This window comes from Saccostrea echinata, unplaced genomic scaffold, assembly GCF_033153115.1.
Source record: "Saccostrea echinata isolate AGI-Se365-2 ecotype Australia unplaced genomic scaffold, CSIRO_AGI_Sech_v1 ptg000056l, whole genome shotgun sequence".
NCBI lineage: Eukaryota > Metazoa > Mollusca > Bivalvia > Ostreida > Ostreidae > Saccostrea > Saccostrea echinata.
In genome coordinates this window covers 13,612,844-13,633,629 of record NW_026889805.1, presented here as the reverse complement: position 1 = coordinate 13,633,629, position 20,786 = coordinate 13,612,844, and the positions used below count along the sequence as shown (strand labels likewise).

Here is a 20,786-nt window from a genome sequence, read left to right as displayed (position 1 = left end):
TATAACAGATGTAATGTTACAAGGGAAATTCCACCTCTCCCATGGGTGTAATTATCAAGCACTGGTCAAGGAGAATTTGATAACAGAAAATTGCATGTCAAATTAGGGAAATTAATGAGTTTAGTGTGAGGAGCTAACTGGAAGAGCATCTCTGATCAAGCAGGTGTTATCTATATCTCTTGGGAACCGGGCAAAAAGAATCAGCCATGTTGGATTAAATAGTTGGCTAGCCTAACTTTTAAAATGAATTTGGTGAAAAGTAATTAAAACTTATTTGATATTGTATGATAAATTAATTTGATATTGTATAATAAACTAATTTGATATTGTATAATATAGTTAAAACTAATTACCGGTATACTCAGGAGGGGGTGATATTGGAATCAGCATGCCCGTTGTTCATATGAATTGCAGCTTAAAACCAGTCTGACATTAAATCTAAAAAAAAATCAAGTATTTAAAAAAAAAAATGTTTTAATTATGGTAGATAGTCCCTACAAATCTAAGAGTAATGCAGGAACCTTATTAAAAATGTTGCATCAAAATTACACAAGTCTTTTGTTTCTTTTTATAAATCTTAACAAATTTTAAAAAAAATCTTTGTTTTCAAATTTAATCTCAGAATGACATAAATATGCATTTTTATTGCACTACAAAGCAGATAGTATGTATAGATCCATTCATCTGTTGGGAGTAATGAGTGGACATGCATCCAGTTAAAGATTAATTAATGAGTTCAGTGTAGAGAGGCTAGCTGTCTCAATCATTTCTGTTAGAGGATCTCTGATCAAGCAGCTCTTATCTGTATCCTTTGGGAATTAGACAGAACTGCTTGTCAGTTTATAGCATAACAGTGGCGCTTCGTTAATCCGGACGCCTCCGTCCCCAACGAAATCGTCCGGATAAATGAATCGTCCGGATAAGTGAATCACTTCTTTAAAGACGTACCCTCTCACAACATGTACATATGAACATATTGGTGATCGGCATTTATAACTAACGCCAGTTACGTATTTCTTAGTGCATTAAATAGAAATATATTTTCTTGAATTATGTATCATAATAAATTGTCTTACGAAAAGAAAAAAAAAAAGTTTCAAATAATGTACGATCGTATTTTATAAACTTATGCAACTCAATACCACAACGAAATCTCGTGATTTATTATTCAGTAAAAAATTTTATTTACAACTCTCCAAAATTCTCATAAATTTATATACCGTTAGCAATTTATTCTATTCTGAACGGATTTATTTAATTATTGCACAGTATAAGCTAAATTCTTCGAGATTTATAATATAAAAGACGTGTGTATGAACTTTTATCTGAGGTAAACACACGCTAATTATAGACGCTATTGTTTAGAGGTCACAGGTAACCGCCTTCAAACTGACTCAATGGACAATGTTTTTACAATAATTATCACTACTGCAAGAAAGGTGTGAAAAGTTGTTCCTCGAAAAATTACCGTCCGGATAAACGAGTCATTTTTCAATGAAATATTACGTTTTGTAGTAGAAATTGACCGTCCGGATCTGGAACGCGAATTTCCGGATTAATGAGACAGAATGACATGGAAAAAATTGGTTCCCAAAAAATATCATCCGGAAGGTGAAGCGTCCGGATTATTGGCGTCCGGATTACCGCGGCGCCACTGTATGTCATTTGATGGTCAGCCTTTTATTTTTAATATTAATTTGAAATAGATTAAGTTGTTAAGACTGAATTGATATTGTGTAATATGATATTTTTATTTAATTTTTTGAAAATATCAACTAATTCAGAGCATCATGTCTCACAAATCTGAAAGCTGGGGGGGGGGGGGGGGCTGCAGATGGGCATTTGTCAAGCTCTAACACAACCAGTTGAGGATCTATAATGTAATATTTGAATATTTGTTATAATTAATGCCTACACCACAGGAGATTTATAAACAAATATTATAAGGAATGGAAAAATCCTTGAAATCCTTGTATCAAGGTTGACGTGATTTTCTTGCACTCTAAACTGTTTATGACAATTGAACAATATTTGACGGGCGTATCATGCTGTGGCGGGGCACTTTTTCATTTTTCTTTTGGTGTTTCAGTTTGGGCTGATGCAGATTATTCAGCACGACGAGGCCCTGACAATTCTGTCACGGACCGTGGACCCATCAGACCCTACCACAATGTTAGAGGCTGTACGTCTTCTAGCTGCCATCTGCCTGGTTCCTCCAGATGGGTAAAAATTTTATGTATGGAAAGGGAGACAACTTTACTCAAAATTTCACTGGAATGGGAGAGAACCTTTTCCTTAGTCATTAAATTTCAATTCATTAATGAATTGGTACTGTGTGTGTACTTAAATAGCGGGCTTTATATTTTAGTGACTTTGGCACACACAATGATGTTTTAATTCATGAATACTGGTAATAATTCATTAGTGAATACGTTCAAGGCATGGACATATGTCAGGTTAGTTCATGATTAAGCCAACCACTCCATACCCAGTCAGTGATCGGGATGAGAAAAAGGCTAAATGCAAGAATGGCACGTTCCAAGCCATTGTCAATGTGACATTTCTAAAATCAATGCGCCATATTGAATTTTTAGGGGACAAGTATTTAAAATGGCAGGTTAAAATTTACTTGATATTAAGGAATCCATTGCAAAATTACGAAAAGTCTGGCCTTTCTCGGGGTGAGGATTTTTTTCAGCGGCATATCTTCAACTTTGTGCGCATTAATGTCAACTTATGGTATTAACCAATCAGATACTGAAGAAATCTAAGTCATTGTTACGCTTTGCTAGACAGCAGTAACTTTAATTTTCAAGCATAAATATGACCCAATTGAAGCATTGCAGCGAAAGAGATTTCAAACCAGTGGGGGAAAACTCAAAGTTTAAAAGTATGTGTGATGATAATATGCGCCATAAGGGCACAGCGTTTTTAATAGCAATGCGACATTATTTAAATTAATGCAACTATGGTGCAGGGCGCGTGCTTATCCCAATCACTGCCCAGTAATTGCACTAAATATTGAATATGTTTATTTATGTACGCATACAGTGTTCTAGTGAATTCAGTGTGAAATTTGAAGTAAATTGGCTCCTATGAGTTTGAATAAAAAGTTCATTATTTATGGTAAAAATAAATGTTTTTATGCCCCGCCATGAATATGGCCGGGGCATATAGTGTTTGTCATGTCCGTCTTCCGTCCTTCTGTCCTTCCGTCACACTTTGCATTTAGCTCTGTTCAAAGCTCAGTTTCAAAGAAACTATCCAAGATATTTTTATCAAACTTCATATGCTGATAGATATTGATGAGGGCTATGCAACTGTATCAACATTTTTTGACCTTGACCTTTCCTTTGACCTTGACCTCACTTTTCTTAAATTAGTGTTTAGCTCAGTTTTAAAGATACCATTCAAGATAGTGTAATCAAACTTCATATGTTGATACATACTGATGTAAGCTATTCAACTGCATCAGCATTTTTTGACCTTGACCTTTCTTTTGACCTTGACCTCACTTTTCTTACATAAGTGTTTAGCACAGTTTTAAAGATACCATTCAAGGTAGTGTAATCAAACTTCATATGTTGATACATATTGACTTAAGCTATTCAACTGCATCAACATTTTTTGACCTTGACCTTTCTTTTGACCTTGACCTCACTTTTCTTAAATTAGAGTTTAGCTCAGTTTTAATGAAACAATTCTAGTATTTTTAACAAACTTCATATGCTGATACATACTGATGAGAGCTATTCAACTGCATCAATATTTTTCACCTTCACCTTTCCTTTGACCTTGACCTCACTTTTCTTAAATTAGTGTCAAACTTCATATGCTGATACATACTGATGAGAGCTATTCAACTGCATCAATATTTTTCACCTTCACCTTTCCTTTGACCTTGACCTCACTTTTCTTAAATTAGTGTCAAACTTCATATGCTGATACATACTGATGAGAGCTATTCAACTGCTTCAATATTTTTTTACCTTCCCTTTGACCTTGACCTCACTTTTCTTAAATAAGTGTTTAGCTCAGTTTTAAAGAAACCATTCATAATATTTTTATCAAACTTCATATGCTAATACATACTACATACTGATGAAAGCTTTTCAACTGCGTCAATATTTTTCGAATTGACCTTTCTTTTGACCTTGACCTCACTTTTCTTAAATTACTGTTTAGCTCAGTTTTAAAGATACCATTCAATACAGTGTTATCAAACTTCATATGTTAATACATACTGATGAGAGCTATTCAACTGCATCATCACTTTTTGACCTTGACCATTCCTTTAACCTTAACCTCACTTTTCTTAAATTAGTGTCAAACTTCATATGCTGATACAAACTTATGTAAGCTATTCAACTGCATCAATATTTTTTGACCTTGACCTTTCCTTTGACCTTGACTTCACTTTTCTCAATTTGTGTCTAACTCAGTTTTAAAGAAAGCATTCATAATATTTTTATCAAACTTCATATGCTAACACATACTGATGTAACCTTTTCAACTGCATCAACAATTCTTGGCCTTGACCTTTCCTTTGACCTTAACCTTATTTATTTTAAATTAGTGTTTAGCTCAGTTTTAAATAAATCATTCAAAATATTTTTATCAAACTGAAATATCTGATACGTATTTGTGAGAAGTATTCAACTGCATCAAAAACATTTGACCTTGAATCTCCTGTGACCTTGACCTCACTTTTCTTAGATTTGCATTTTGTTTATTTCAAAGAATATTTATGTAAGTTTATGCACTTATACATAATTTGGCAAGAATTTATGATCTATATCCAACTTTTTAGATTTCAATTGCAATTTTAAAGAAACTATTCAAGATATTCTCATCAAATTTCATACACTAATACAAATTTTCCTGTTGCATTACTAATATACCCTTGGCGGGGCATTCATGTCCTATGGACATATTTCTAGTTATTTGTTATTTCAAATTCTCTGCATTAATACTTGGTTTGTACTCTTTCAGGCATGAGAAAGCATTGGAGGGTATAACAGTGTGTGGGGAGATTCGGGGGAGGGACAGGTTTATCCCTGTAATTATGGGGCTAGGTATGAGAGACAATCAGCCCATGCAGGTGGCATGTATTCAGTTAGTGAATGCCATTGTCAGTACGCCTGATGATCTGGACTTTAGACTCCATCTACGTAATGAATTCATGAGGACTGGACTCATTGATTTGATTGGTGTAAGTAGACAGGAAAAAAATAACCTCTTTCAGAAAATGGTTGAAAGCATTCAAAACTTTTTTTGAAATTAAACTCACAAGACACAGTGGATTATTATTATTATTTAGTTATTTTGTATCTATTATTTCTTCACCGAAACTTTCAGAAAAAGTATGTGTATGAATTAATGTCTGCCAAGTTGTCATAAAGGAATGAATATATTTTTATCTGTTTACAGTCACTAAACAGTCAGCAGGATGAAGAACTTCAGACACATTTACAGATTTTTAAAGATCACCAGGATGAGGATTTTGAAGAGTTTTCACATCGCTATGACAACATCAGGGTGGAATTTGAGTATCCTTGCTAAGTGCTCTGTCCACTATCCCAGAAAGTCTGGTCATGTTTAACAGTCAGTTTGTGCTGTATATACATGTTTTTTTTATCATGGTAAAATTTGTTGGCCAATCTTTACTATAAATTTTGAACTATACAAGATGCAGACTTCATAAATGGTCAACAAAATCAAAACTTGATGCCAGGTCTAATAGTCACACATTATTAATTTAATCTTAATTAACAGTTTAAGTTAATCTTAAACAACAATAGAGGCTTATACTTTCACAATAATATCAGGGTTTGACACTAAGGCACTCCGACCGACCCAGTCTAGTAAATGAGTGGTCCAGTCGTGTAAAATGTACAGGAACTAGATCGATACATCGTGTTGATAAAATAACTGTTAAAGTCCCATTTCAATGTTCATAACTTTAAAAGAAATTTTCTTCTTTCTCCAAAGCCATTGCTGTATAGAGGAGAAAAAAATCCCCTCAATACACAATCGCTATTTTTAGCCACGGATGTAATTGGCAAGTCAGAGTCAAAACTACTGTCGTTCAGTATCAATATGGTCAAAATAGTTACGTATAGTACAGTTATAAACTTCTTAATATTTACAATAATTATTTTATTTAATTAATTAATATTCTTTAAGGCCAACTCAAATTTCCCAATGAACCAAACTCAATTGGCTGGGGACTAAGTTACCTCATTAAAATTCTCGATTATAAGAAGTAAATTTGCAAGTTTGATCAGGGTTAGTAATTTTATGGTCAGGGCTAGTAAAAATTACTGGAAGTAGCCTGATTGGTCTAGTACTTACAAAAGTTAATGTCAAACCCTGAATATCATGCTTTTCATATTAATAAAATGCCATAAATGAATGAGATTGTTTAATCCCCCCTCCTTTCCCACAAAGCTTGTGGGAGAGGTTATAGAAATCACCATGACCATCCTTCTGTCAGTTTGTCCCACTTTGTGTCAAGGACAGAGGTTGCTGGAGGTGTGTCATGACCCTGAACAATGGCCAACCAATAATACGATCAACATAAATGCATTGTCATGGACATTGTAAAAAACATTCCCAAAGTTTATAGTATTCTTGTATGCAATTTGTTTTGTTCCTGAGCTGTTACTAGAGATCCTCAGCAGTGTTTTACCCTGATCCAGAACTCGGTGAAGGACACAATAGCCGAGCCTTACTTCCTCTCTATACTACAACATTTACTCTGTATCAGAGATGACATGTTTTCTAGGTAATACAATCTACATAACTTTTTGAAAATTTTGCTGAAAATATTAACATAGAGTAGAAAAATGTTTCTTAGCCATGTGAATGTAATGATATTTGTGGAACTTTCATTGGCTTATTTCAGGCCCCAGTATTATAAATTAATAGAAGAATGTGTCACTCAGATAGTACTTCACAGAAGTGGGACTGACCCAGATTTTCGACACACAAAACGATTTGAAATTGATGTTGAACCTCTTCTTAGTAAGTCACAGATTTATGGCTATCTCCGTGTTTATTTTGGATGTGACACATATAATGTATGGGAAAAAGTATTTTATTTTGAATCTGTCATTCTTTGAATAGGTAATTTAACAGAGAAGTCTAAATATGAAGATTTTGAGGGCAGTATAATTGAAGTTAACAATAAGTTAGAAACGGCCCTCACTGCGAAACAGGAATCTGAGGCTCGGGCCATGACTCTAGAGGAGAAGCTCAAACAATACGAACAAGAAGTGGCTGACATGAAAGAAAAGGTATTACATCAGAAACACTGTTTAATTCAACCCTAAATTTACTCCAAAAATTTTGGTTTTCATATGTAATATGTAAATCAGTCAACTATCTGACATTTAGAGTTTCAGTTTTAAAAAGATCATTGATTTTGAAAGAAAAATTTGATTATAAGATTTTGTAAATTCTACAAAACTGACATTGTAGATTCGACAGGGCATTGGGGATACAATCATAGCTGGCAAAGGTCCAGGGGGAACAGGTGCTCCACCACCACCTCCAGCCCCTCCACCTCCTGGTGGAGTACCTCCCCCACCCCCACCACCTCCTCCTCCAGGTGGTGCACCACCTCCTCCACCCCCACCACCAGGAATGGGACCCCCTCCTCCTCCACCACCACCTGGGGCTCCAGGAGCACCACCTCCCCCTGGTATTGTGAGCCCACCTTCCAGCAAATTGCCATACGGAATGTCTCCTAAAAGGAAGTATGAATTAGGAGTTCAGACGAAACGCATCAACTGGAATAAGGTATGTCAGATCTTGTCCATAGACATTGTTGAAGAATGAAAGTGTACTTTCCCCTTAAGGCCCAGTAAAGATTGTTTTAAAAAGTGAGTTTGTAAGAACCCATAGATTTATTTGGGGGGAGGGGGTATCTTTTATTTGAATTACTGACAGACATGATGTGTGAGCAATTTGAGCAAAATTTCATTATCTAACTTAAGAAAACTTTATTTCTATAGTAAAAATTATTTCAACATGTATTCCAACATGGTGATGTCAATAAATTGAACTGACAGAATCTACCAAAACAAAAACTTTATCTTTTTTCATAAACATGAAATAATGCCACCTTTACCACATTTGTAAAGGACAACAAATATTGCAGGTGCAAGCAAATAAAATGGATAAAGAAGCATTTTGGGTCAATGTCCATGAAGACAAATTTGAGGACCCAAATTTATTTGCAGGTCTCCTTGAGAATTTTGCAGTTGCAACCAAAGGTAATAGCATTTTCTGATGAATCTTTATGCTGTAATTGAAAGTTAATGTACTGAACAGCATGTATTTAAGAATGTTCAAGGATAAATTCCTGGGCTGCTTTCAAGATTGTAGCAGCTAGCCTAGCTTTTAGGTCTATTGAACTCACTATATGAATTACCGGTAATACATGTTACACTTAGGTAGTGGCAAAGCTAACATACCATTAAGGATTGTAGCTCTGCATAGAGCTACTTACATATAGCTGGTACAATCTTGAAGTCCCTGTAGAACTGTGCTAAAAACACATACAATATGAAATTACTTTGATTTAGCATATTCAATTCGGGTCATCCTTAGTTCAGATGTCATGTACAATATACATGTAACACTTTTTAAATTTTTTAATGATTTGTAGAGAGTTTATACTACATGTACATGTATATAGAAGTTGGTTTAGGCTGCTTTATAAATCCATTAATAGTCATTAAACATGTTTTATACCAGGGAAGAAAAAGGAAACTGATCATGAAGAGGTGGAAGTGAAGAAGAAAGCCAAAGAACTAAAAGTTCTGGATCCAAAGTCAGCACAGAATCTGTGTGAGTAAATGTTAGGGTAAATCAGGAGTGCCCTAGGACTCCTATTATACTGACTCCTTACAGTACATGTATATATTGACTCTCTATGACTGGAGGCTCCTATTATACGGACTCTTTACAGTATATATATATATTGGCCCTACACTAAGACAGAAAAATCATGTACAGCAGAGAAAGGCATATTTCTTGAATTTTAAGGAGGGTAATCCTCACAAATTTTATGAAAATAGAAATAAACAAAAGAACCTTTAATATTCATATTATCTTTTTAAAAAAATCAGGAATATTAATATACGTATGTACATATATACCTGTATGTAAAATTATTTTCATTTCTTTGTTTCTTAAAAAATTTCCACCATGCAGATGTATTTGAAATCTGGGGAGACTATTTATGTTGACCAGATATTGATACCAGGTTACATTTGGAAAATGATTTGTTTATGCATATGATGAATCCTTGAATGCATATTATGAATACATGTATTTACATACTTTTGTAGCAATTCTTCTGGGTTCCATCAAGGTCCCCTTCAAAGAAATAAAGCGTCGAATCTTAGAGGTAGATGAGGATAATTTAAATACTGCTATTCTGGAGCAGTTATTACGGTACATGCCTGAGCCAGAGCAGATGAAGCAGATTGCCAGTCTCAAGGACCACTATAATGAACTCGCTGAACCAGAACAGTTTGCTGTTGAGGTACTCTAAAGGGGAAAAGGGCATGACAGTGACACATTTAGTAAGAACCTTCCTTTTTTCATAGTATACACATGTGTCATAGTTGTATTGTCTTTCTTTAGATGTCAAGCATAAAGAGAATCCATCCCCGCCTTAATTCCATGCTGTTTAAGATGACTTTCCCCGAGATGGTCCAGGACATCAAACCAGTAAGGTTTATAAATAAATATTTTAATAATGAATTGATCATTGTTTTAACAATTTCAGAAATAACTGGGGGAAAAAAATATCTTAACAGGATTTGGTGGCAGCAAAAGAGGCTTTAGAAGAAATCAAAACTAGCGGCAAATTTGCTAAAATCTTGGAACTGATTTTACTGATAGGCAACATTTTAAATGCTGGATCAAGGAATGCACAATCTGTAGGGTTCGACATCAGTTTTCTTCCCAAGGTAAATTGTGTTTACAAATTTTATGGAATCATTTTATCAAAAGCTTGTACATGTACTTATAAACTGATATCATCAAGTATGATACCAAGTATAAACACTCAAAATTGATGGTACTTATCCTACTTCATTGTGTAACTATGGTATAATCTTATGCCCTGTTCACACGGAGAGTTTAATTCGCAGTAAATTAATGCGAAGTAAAATGATGCGAATTAAACTAATGCGAATTAAATTGCGTTCATACGACAACTAATGCGAAGTAAACTAATGCGAATTATAATTTTATTTCTACAACAAAGCTATTCAGTGGGGCTATTATGACGTCATTTACAAATCACGTCATATTGTGCAGAGCAGACATACATTTGACATAATGTCATAGTGTCTGTACACATTTTAGTGATTTACGTAATTTTCCTTTGTTTTCCACTCAAAAATAGCACAAGTACCTATATTTGACCTTCGACATGTGGCCTGTGACTTAATTCTGCCCTTACGCATGCGTCAAAATTTAATTCGAATTAGCTTCGCTTAGCGTTCACACGGAGCTAATGCGAAGTAATTTAATGCGCAGTAAACTAATTCGAATTAAACTAATTCGCATTAAATTCTCCGTGTGAACGCGGATCAAATTTAATTCGCAGTAACTTACGTTTAATTCGAATTAAACTCTCCGTGTGAACAGCGCATTACTGTTTCATGTACTACATGTAAATTTTCTGAATTTTTTCAGCTCCAAAACACAAAGGCCAGTGATGGTAAGACGACCTTGGTCCATTACTTAGCTAAGATTGTGGAGGAGAGGTACCCAGATCTGATTTCATTTACTGAGGAGCTGTCTTATGTAGAGAGGGCATGTAGAGGTACATGTACTTAGTAATATAAAATTACCCAGATCTGATATCATTTACTGAGGAGCTGTCTTATGTAGAGAGGGCAGGCAGAGGTACAAAATGATTTTATGAAAGTACTAAATCTGTTACCATTTTCTGAGAAGCCATATTACATGTATGTTAAGAGGGCAGGGGATAGTAAGAAACATAAGACAAAAGCATGTACATTGAGGTATTTTTTTTACACCATTATACAAATAAGAGTCAAGAAATATCCTTTAATTAAGAGTCAAGATTCTTGAATTTAAATACAGTCAAACCTCATTATCACAAACTCAGACCAAGAATAAACCGAGATTCAAGATATTGATGTTAAAATACATGAAGTAAAAATGGTAGTGATTTCCATCTCACTATGACTTATCCATGGTATTAGAGATATCAATGTTCAAGATATTGAAGTTCAACTGTATATACACTGTATATGTGTACATGTTTGAGAAATCTGTATTCTGTATACGAAGATGAAATATCACATGATATGAGGTTTAATACATGTAACTTTATTCTTGGAAATAAAACTGAGACATGCTAGAAGAATCAGTGTAAATTGGCTCTTTTTCCAGTGTCTGATGAGTTACTGCAGAAGAATCTGAAGTCCATGGAGAAGTCATTGAAGCAGCTGGAAATCGACATTAAGAATCTAAAGAAGACGCAGAATGAGGAGGATAAATTCTCTAGCGTAATGAATGAGTTTATATCCTCCGCCAACAGCCAGTACGAAGTCATGAAGGGCATGTACAAAATGGTGGACAATTTATACAAAGAAATGGGCAAATATTACACATTTGATGTCAAGAAGTATGCCATGGAGGAATTTTTCAATGATATTAAAGTGTTTAAGGAAACATTTGTGGTAAGATCTGTGACAGAAATGTGACTGAGTTGTATTTTATTGCCAATTCACAAAATGGTAATAGCATGTCCATTGTGATAATTGCAGCAAGCCTTTTTGGAATGCCCAATTTAAACCTCTAAGATAAATTTAAAACAATAGGCCAGAAATTAAATATGCACAGTATTTTATATACAGTACAACAGACCTGCCTACTCTCTTGTTTTACCCTTAATTTTTACAATTTTTGACCCTCAAATTATGCTCTATGATTTAAAGCATCTAGATCAAAAGTAGCTGTCCAGTGGACAGGCATTTGCATAAATGTCAACCAAAATTGAAGAGTAGGGTATTTTTTATATGAATTCACTTTTACTTTCCACATTGAAAGTAAAAACTCTTTTGCATAAAAAACAAATTGGTAGAAAACTACGGATTATAATTGAGGTAAGCAGGTCTGAGTACGTTTGTACTTAATACAAAGTATAGCATAATGTACTTATACATTTGTATGTACATCAAAGTTAATCATGTAATATGTTGTCACCAACAAGATTCATGTAGGTGTAAGAAATGTCCCATCTTATTCTAACAAAGTGCAATTTGTTATTAGCAAGCACTGAAGGACAACGCAAAGATTCGTGAAACAAATGAGAAAATAAGGCGAGCTAAAGAGGCCAAAGAACGACAGCAAAAGGAGAGGGAAGCCAAACTAGCCAGGAAGAAAGCTCTTGTTGATATGACTATAGGTACATCAACTGTTTATAACCCATTGTGATGATAGGTTTACCAATAGGTGTTTTAGAATTTCTTGAACAATTATGCTTATTTACTGTGGTTAAGTGACTTTTTATTTGAAAATATTAGAATTTTTTTAAATTTTATTTTTGTGCTTTATAGCATTTTATTAAGTACATTATCAGCTGTTTTTTTATGTTTTGCAGATGATGACCAAGAAGGTGTGATGGATAATTTACTGGAAGCCCTTAAAACGGGATCTTGTTTTAATCGAGAGAAACGGGATGCTAAACGAAAAACACCACGGGCAGCTGGAGGTAACAAACTAAATCCCCCCTCTCTCCCCTGGTTACATGAGAAACATCAGGAATATGATGAAAAATATACCAATTTGCAATTCTTATTCTATGTGTAAACATGTATGTTACACATTTTTCATTCAGCAAAGTATAAACTTGCTTCGTCAAGAGAAATTGTCAGCTTTTATTCAGATCCCACAGGTAACTGTAGAGGGGAAGGGTAAATCTCAGGATTTCAGTTGTAACTGCTTTCAAGATAATTTGTCAAAGGTTTCATTTTTTGGTGACTTCTTTCTTTCAGGATGTTAGTAAACTATTATTTCAGAGGTTTAAGGTTATTAGTTTATTATATTTGTTTGCATCTTTATAGCCAAAGGACAAAATAATTTGCCAGCCCGGAGGTGACCTGGATAAGGGTATCACCCTCTTAAATAATGACTCCTCCCTCTCCATTTCCTTGTTTGGAATGCTTCTGTTTCATTTATATAAGGCATTATTATATACTGTAAACCAACTTTCTCTTCAGTGGGTGTGGAATTTTAGAAAACAGTGTATCATAAAAGTTTGCATAATGAAATTGCAATAGGTATTAACCAAAGTTTGTTTACAGTAACATACATACCATATTTCTTATGATCTCTACAATTTAATACTGTAAACCTACAATTATTCGCATCATCTTTTATTCGTGATTCGTTATTTTCAAATCAATCCGCAACAATTAATTTTCGCGACTGAAGAAACATTCTCTCTAAATAGAAAGCAAAATAAATGGTTTGCGGCAATTAATATTCGAGTTAAAGCAGGTCGAGAAACTCGCAGATATTTCTCGCACATGAATAAAAGTTGGTTTACAGTACATGTACATAGGTAATGTATGTTTACCAAATCTCAGTTGTTCAGAGAGTGCAATATACATGTATTATGCTGTAAATTTTTTTGATGTATGTACATGTACTTCACATACAGTGTACATTAAAGTTTGGCCAAATATTATTTGCATGCCTTGCTTTGGAACTAAATTATAGCATAAAGAACTTTTAATGTTTTTGATGTAATCAGTTCTTTATACATGTTCACAGACATGTAGAAAAATATTTCTCCAGTTTTAGTCCACTGTGATTGGAGCCCTTTGGAATATCAGTATGTGCTTTTAAGCCTGGTTGAAACTGCTTTGTTTTTATATTTCAATTTTTGAAGACCATGGAAATTAGGAGTACATGTAAAAGACACAAAAAATTGATTAATTTGCTTTGTAAATTTGGGAGATGGTTGCTTTTCAAGGAATTTTACTATGATGAATATGACATTATGATATTTTCCCTTTGCTAACAGACAGGTTTGCCAACATGACCCGGTCTCGAGTCTGGCACAAACCCATGTACAGCAGTGACAGCGGCAGTGATAATGTGTTTGGTGCAGAACCAAAACCAATGACCCAGTCTTATTGGTTGGTCATGCTTGCTGTGTCCTGCATGATGTCGGCCTGATTTAGTTTAATGTATATTCTGTTAAATTTTATTTGACACAAAATGATGCTTGTTTTAAGTTGCATAGACATGATACATGAGGTCAGATCTCAAACACACAACAAATTTACTTCCTTTTCACCTACAAGAATTTTCAGATTCAATGAGTATCGAGATGTGACTCTTTTATTTATTTTCTTTCCTTATATAATTTATGATACCATGTTCATTCCTTAAAAATCCCTTGGTTTTATTAAGAGGTAGTGACCTTGCTTTTGTCATAATGCATTTATTTTATCCCTGTGTTTAATATTTTCAGTTTATTCAGGTTTAATTATTTGACATTGGTCATCTTATGTATACATGTGGATGCTTTTTTTGTCACAGTTATGTTAAATGTCTTCTATCCATCAGACCTGTCCAATACTTTGAGCAGTCTTACTGTTTTGCTTCCTAGTTTTATATTTGATACCAGTGAAGTCGTGTAGAGGATTTATTTTACAGCATGATGTTGTAGAAGCCTGTGTAACTGCATTTTCTATTGTCTGCCACTGTATAATGATTGCTGAGTTAGTTGTATAATATGATTATCATTGGGTTTTTTCCATACAGTACAATACTTTAAGCATGCTCTTGCTTTTTGATTGAAGGACATGATAAGATATATCTGACCCTGTAAATCAAACAATATGTACAATAAAATAATTTGATCTTTAATAATTTGTTATCAGCATTTAATTATTCTTTGTAATGTAAAAGAGAATTTCAGTGTCATGTAGATATTATTAATTTTTCATTTGATAATTTCTTACAAGTTTTAAGTTTTTAACATTGCATTCTAAAAGTTTAATTTTTTTAATCTCTTGCAGCTGAAAGAAGGGCCCAGTTATCCAGGTCAAGATCACGACAGAATTTACTCAACATGGACAATTCTACAATGATGGAGATAAACTTTGATGACTCTTCTGTAGACACTCCACCTCGGCCCCCCAGGGTTAACCATGAGAAGCGGGAGGCTCGTCGTGAATTAGACATGAGGAGTAGCTTAGTGAAGAAGGACTTTAACGACAATGAAGAGAGGAGGCGTAATAGCCATCAAAAAGATCTTAATGACTACGAAGAGAGGAGGCGTAATAGTCGTCAGAAAGATCTTAATGACAATGGGGAGAGGAGAAGAAATAGTTGTCAGGAGGAGGGTAGTAGGGGGACAAGTCGTGAAGAAAAACAACGCAGCAGTCTTACTGATAACGTAATGTCAGAGGCAGAAAAAATATTAGCAAGACTTAAAGACCTCTAGTAGTTACGGCTTTTTCTATGGTATATAACAATGTATAGTGTATGCTGTTTACTCCAAAATTATTGTAAATTTGTGAATGTGTGGTAGATAAAATGCCTTTTACACTTCAATACGCAGAAAGATTTTATTGCCCAATGTTTGTGAGGATCTGTGCCTACTTCACTTAAAATTGTGTTATAAATGCAGCTAATTTACCCACAACACTGAGTGTTGGAAAGATCCTGTGCCATTTGTGGGCTCGGATAAAAAGGGTATACACCTTATTTTTTAATATGCTTTTCTATTGTGTCAGTAATGGCTCTGGGTTATATTTTCCATGTATGTGCCAAATGTGTTGTGATTTAAAACCTATAAGTCAATTGCCCTGTATATTTTTCTCTTTCACTTAAAAAAATATTAATTATTCAAACATCTTTTTCTGAACTTTCAATTTAACACTTTGTTTTCTTCCTTATTTCCTTTGATTTTTTCTTTGTAATTTTCATTAATGCAAGACCACTGTGCCTAGTCTATTTTTCAGTGAAATGATAAGTTATGCTTTCTGAATATTTCATGGCATTAATATTTACAATTATTTTTTGTATATAGAAAAACTGCAAAAGTGATTTTTTTTTCTTTTTTACATTGGGCTTAAGTATATGTTTTGATAGACAAATATTATGGGTTTAAGATATGCTTTCATGTGTTTTATGATAACAATAATTCCGGAAAATTAATTATAGCCATACCTTTGAAAGATTTTTACATATCTTAAAGCTAACCATGTAACTAACAAATTTCCCCAAACATTTAGAAACACTTCTATAGAAATGGTGTTTTTTGTTGGTTTTGTTTTGTTTTTGTTTTTTTTTTTTGCACACACAGACATAAACCTTTGAATGTTGTGTACAAATACATCCAAAATACATTTATATGAGGTAGATAAACTGTATGTATACATGTATGTCCCAGGTAGGAGAACTGTGTAGATAATTCTTACCCAGTTAAGTCATGTTATCTGAGATAGATAATTCTGTACATATGTGTGTATATTGCCCAGTTTAGTCTGGTTATCTGTGATATATATAAATGGTCCTTGTCATGGTCTGGAAGGAATCCTCGGCTACTCGGGATACAGGGGACCAATGGGCTGAATAATCAGGATAATTCACTCATCACAAACATTTCACTTATTAAATATAATCATCACATAATCACATTCCATTCTATCTTTCATTAATGTCTACTAATGTGTAAGAATATGACATTATTATAGAAAAGGAATTTGTATTTTAAGATGCAGTCTTCAAGAAGACAAAAGCACAACAAATGTTATTTTTTGGATTTACCATGACATGAAAATTTTTTCACTACAAGTGTAAGAATTGTTAAAAGATAATCTGTGAGTATTGTTCCTTTATTTTGGTCATATTATAATCGGGATATAGATCTGATGCAGGATAAGAGAAAGCTTTCCAAGTGCAATACTTCTTTGTTTCACTTGTTATTGTGTTTCTTGTTTATTGGTTAAATTTTCTGCCAGGATGTGTTCATTTGTTTTGTGTCTGAGCACAGTATGCCAAAAAAAAAAAGAAACAACTCTCAAAAGCATTCCACTCCACTGTTTCATTATTTATGCTGAGCAAATTTTGTACACATTTTTTATATGTTGTTCACTGTTTATATAATGACAAGCAGCACTATAAATGTAGCAAAATTTTAAAATTCCATTGACAAGTAATTAGATGCTAGTGTAGTGAATAATGAATGTGCCTCCAACAAGAGGAATTTCTCAGAATATTTAGATCAGTCTCACCATCTAAGATAAAACTCTTGTGTAATACCTTTGAATGTCTTTGTTCAACACAAGCATTTTTAAGTAAGAGATGTAGATGTTATATGTGGAATGCCTCTCACCAAAGATACTGTAACTAATTTTACATATGTGCAAGTACAGAATTTATATAGGCATAGACTAGCTGGAAGCTTGGGTAAATTGCTCTCTTAGAAAATGCTAGTATTTAATGATATTGACACTTTATATACATGTATGAATCTCTTACAACTACATCTTTGCTCCAAATGTTTGTCCATGAATGTAATCTTGTTTACACAAGTAATAAAGTGTTCATTAACTTCAAATGAATTCGCCTCTGTTAAAATGTACTAGATGTTACTTCTCCTTTATCTTTCGTCTACCCAAGAATCAGTCAATAATTTTTTTAAGTAGTGAAACTGTTCTACTAGTATATGGTGTTTTTCCCCAGTGTTTTATTTTTTGGGGTGGGGGTGTATTTAGGTGTTCTTGCTGCCATGTCTCTTTTGTTGGAGAATAGATTTTAGTTCAGTTCTTTATTAATTTATAGAGTTTGTGGGTTTATGTCATTTTTATTTCTTTCCACACTGAAGAGACCGTAGAAAAAAGTACATGTAGTTTTACAAAAAGTCATAGTTCATCCTAGGTTGTGCTCCATTGGATAGTGCCTACAACACAATACTACAGACATAGCTCATATATCTACTACTGAACAACATAAGTACCTACCACTATACAATATACTAAAGACAGCTAAAAAATCAACTATTGAACAACAGTAAAGACAGAAGCTGCCACTGTATAATACTGCAGATTTATTGTACCTCACACTACACTATAATAGACTAGTAAGAACAGATACAAATATCTAATGCTGAGTACAGATATAGTACCTACCACTGTACAATGCTGCTTACTTGTGTATTATTACTACATATTTATTGTACCTGATGCTGTACAATACTGCAGATGTAGTATATGTGCATATGGCATCATACAATACTGCAGACATTGGATATGCCATTGTACAATACTGCATACATAGCAAAATGTGTATGTAATTATGCAATACTGCAAAAATTCACACAATTCTGAAGTATTAAGGAATTGACAGCTATAGAACTGGCATCCTTGTAAAGCAGCTTATTAATGTTAATGCTTTTGTTTTTGTACTACCTGTAAGTTATTGTACAATATTACAAAATGAAATATTAAAAGTATACAAAAGGTATTGTCTTGTAATCTTTGTTTATTTGAGGTTGTTACCCTCTCTAGAAAAACAGTTGATCACTTTCTACTTTGGGAACTATCATATGACCCTCTAAAATCTAATGGTAACCCCACAGTAATCACAGTCAGTTCATCCATTTACAAATTCCCCATTTTTGTCAAACAAGAGGCCCATGGGCCACAACGCTCACCTGAGTAACTGGCCTTGCTGTTTTTCACCTGAATTCCTCCTTGTAGTACCTATTCTGGCCCCGCCCTACCCCCAGGGGTCATGATTCAAACAATTTAGAATCTACACTACCACAGGATGCTGCCACATAAATTTCAGCCTTTCTGGCCCAGTGGTTCTTGAGAGGAAGATTTTTAAAGATTTTTTCTACATACAATGTATTTCAATGCAAAACTTGGATTCCCAATTGTGGCCCTGCCCTACCCCCGGGGGTCATAGTTTGAACAATTTAGAATCTACACTACCCCAGAATGCTTCCACATAAGTTTCAGCTTTTCTGGCCCAGTGGTTCTTGAGAAGAAGATTTTTAAAGATTTTTACTTCATATTTCAATGTAAAACTTGGATTCCCTGTTGTGGCCCCACCCTATTCCCGGAGGTCATGATTTGGACAATTTAAAATCTACACTACCCCAGAATGCTTCCACATAAGTTTCAGCTTTTCTGGCCCAGTGGTTCTTGAGAAGAAGATTTTTAAAGATTTTTACTACAAATTTCAATGTAAAACTTGGATTCCCTATTGTGGCCCCCTCCCTACCCCCGGGGGTCATAATTACAACAATTTAGAATCTACACTACCCCAGAATGCTTCCACATAAGTTTCAGCCTTTTTTGGCCCAGTGGTTCTTGAGAAGAAGATTTTTAAAGATTTTTTCTACATATTTCAATGAAAAACTTGGATTCAATATTGTGGCCCCCGCCCTACTCCCGGGGGTCATAATTGGAACAATTTAGAATCTACACTACCCCAGAATGCTTCCACATAAGTTTCAGCCTTTTTTAGCCAAGTGGTTCTTGAGAAGATTTTTTTAATGACTCCACCCAATTTTTGTCTTTTCTTGATTATCTCCCCTTTGAAAGGGGCTTGGCCCTTCATTTTAACAATTTAAACTCCCCTTTACCTAAGGATGCTTTGTACCAAGTTTGGTTAAAATTGGCCCAGTGGTTCTTGAGAAGAAGTTGAAAATGTGAAAAGTTTACAGACAGACTGACGATGGACAATGGGTGATCAGAATTAATTATCCTACCATACATGCCGTAGAAGATCTTGTTTTGTCTTATGTAATTAATATATATTCATTCACATACTGTATTCACTGAATATTCACTTCTGAATCGGTTGAAATACACTTTTTTTAGTTAATCTATTCCATGTTATTGAGACTAAATCATGATTGTTAAGTAAAGTTTTTGTTTGGGGTGTCCATTCTATACATTATTACTGTGCTAACTCCTCAAACAATCCATTATGTCACATATAAGTGACCGTTCTTTTTGAAAAACTCCATTCTTTTTCAGTTTTTTTTGCAGTCATATTTAAACTGGGTTTTTCTACTTCATACAAAAATTGCTGATGACCTGAAGGTGACCTTGATGCAAGGTCATTTGATCAAGTTTAAGGTCACTTTTAGAAGAAGTGCTAACCACATCTTGTAATGGAAGAACATTGAAAGCTCATACTTGATACAAAGATTGCTTATAACCTAAGGTTGTGTCATAACACAAAGCTTGTAACTTAAGGGTCTGTATAATCCTGATGAAGATCCAAGATCTTAACTTTTTAATTTAAAAGTATTGAAAGTTTATCTTCACAAAGGTGTGACCGTTCACGGTAGCTCAGTCGGTAGAGCGCTCGCTCCGTGATCGGGAGGTCGTGAGTTCGAATCTCGGCCGCGACAGACCTAAGTCGAGAAAAAATAGGTAGCAACTGTTCCTTCGCCATGCGCTCAGCACTTTGAAGTGAAAGTTGCGGGTCCTTCGGATGAGACCTTAAAAACCGAGGCCCCATGTCACGGCAGGCGTTGGCACGATAAAGATCCCTCACTGCTCAATGGCCCTGAGTGCCGAGTAAAGGTCAAAATTTGAAGCCCTTCACCGGTATATGGTGACGTCTCTATATGAGTGAAAAATTCTCGAATGGGACGTAAAACAATATACAATCAATCAATCAATCAAAAAGGTGTGTCATGACCTTTGACCCAAGGTCATCCTGGTAAGTTCAAGGTCAACGAAAAG

At 34.4% G+C, this 20,786-nt stretch overlaps 1 protein-coding gene across 4 annotated transcripts in view; it reads left to right on the top strand.

The window, feature by feature from the left end:
* LOC133173980 (protein diaphanous homolog 2-like) overlaps positions 1–18,543 on the top strand; it is a 34,427-nt gene extending 15,884 nt beyond the window's left edge. Inside the window, exons 7-24 of one of the 4 annotated variants that reach the window (XM_061309041.1) lie at positions 2,090–2,223; positions 4,993–5,212; positions 5,431–5,549; positions 6,671–6,787; positions 6,908–7,026; positions 7,129–7,298; positions 7,483–7,803; positions 8,165–8,279; positions 8,764–8,856; positions 9,360–9,556; positions 9,658–9,744; positions 9,834–9,986; positions 10,720–10,849; positions 11,446–11,735; positions 12,328–12,463; positions 12,659–12,769; positions 13,122–13,167; positions 15,090–15,227. In XM_061309041.1, the coding sequence (XP_061165025.1) occupies positions 2,090–2,223; positions 4,993–5,212; positions 5,431–5,549; positions 6,671–6,787; positions 6,908–7,026; positions 7,129–7,298; positions 7,483–7,803; positions 8,165–8,279; positions 8,764–8,856; positions 9,360–9,556; positions 9,658–9,744; positions 9,834–9,986; positions 10,720–10,849; positions 11,446–11,735; positions 12,328–12,463; positions 12,659–12,769; positions 13,122–13,156 (2,547 nt within the window). In that variant the 3' untranslated portion in view covers positions 13,157–13,167; positions 15,090–15,227. Of the gene's footprint in view, positions 1–2,089; positions 2,224–4,992; positions 5,213–5,430; positions 5,550–6,670; positions 6,788–6,907; positions 7,027–7,128; positions 7,299–7,482; positions 7,804–8,164; positions 8,280–8,763; positions 8,857–9,359; positions 9,557–9,657; positions 9,745–9,833; positions 9,987–10,719; positions 10,850–11,445; positions 11,736–12,327; positions 12,464–12,658; positions 12,770–13,121; positions 13,168–14,086; positions 14,202–15,089 lie in introns of those variants that run through there. The other 3 variants (XM_061309040.1, XM_061309042.1, XM_061309039.1) reach the window with 3 other exon arrangements.
* Positions 18,544–20,786: the final 2,243 nt, after the last annotated feature.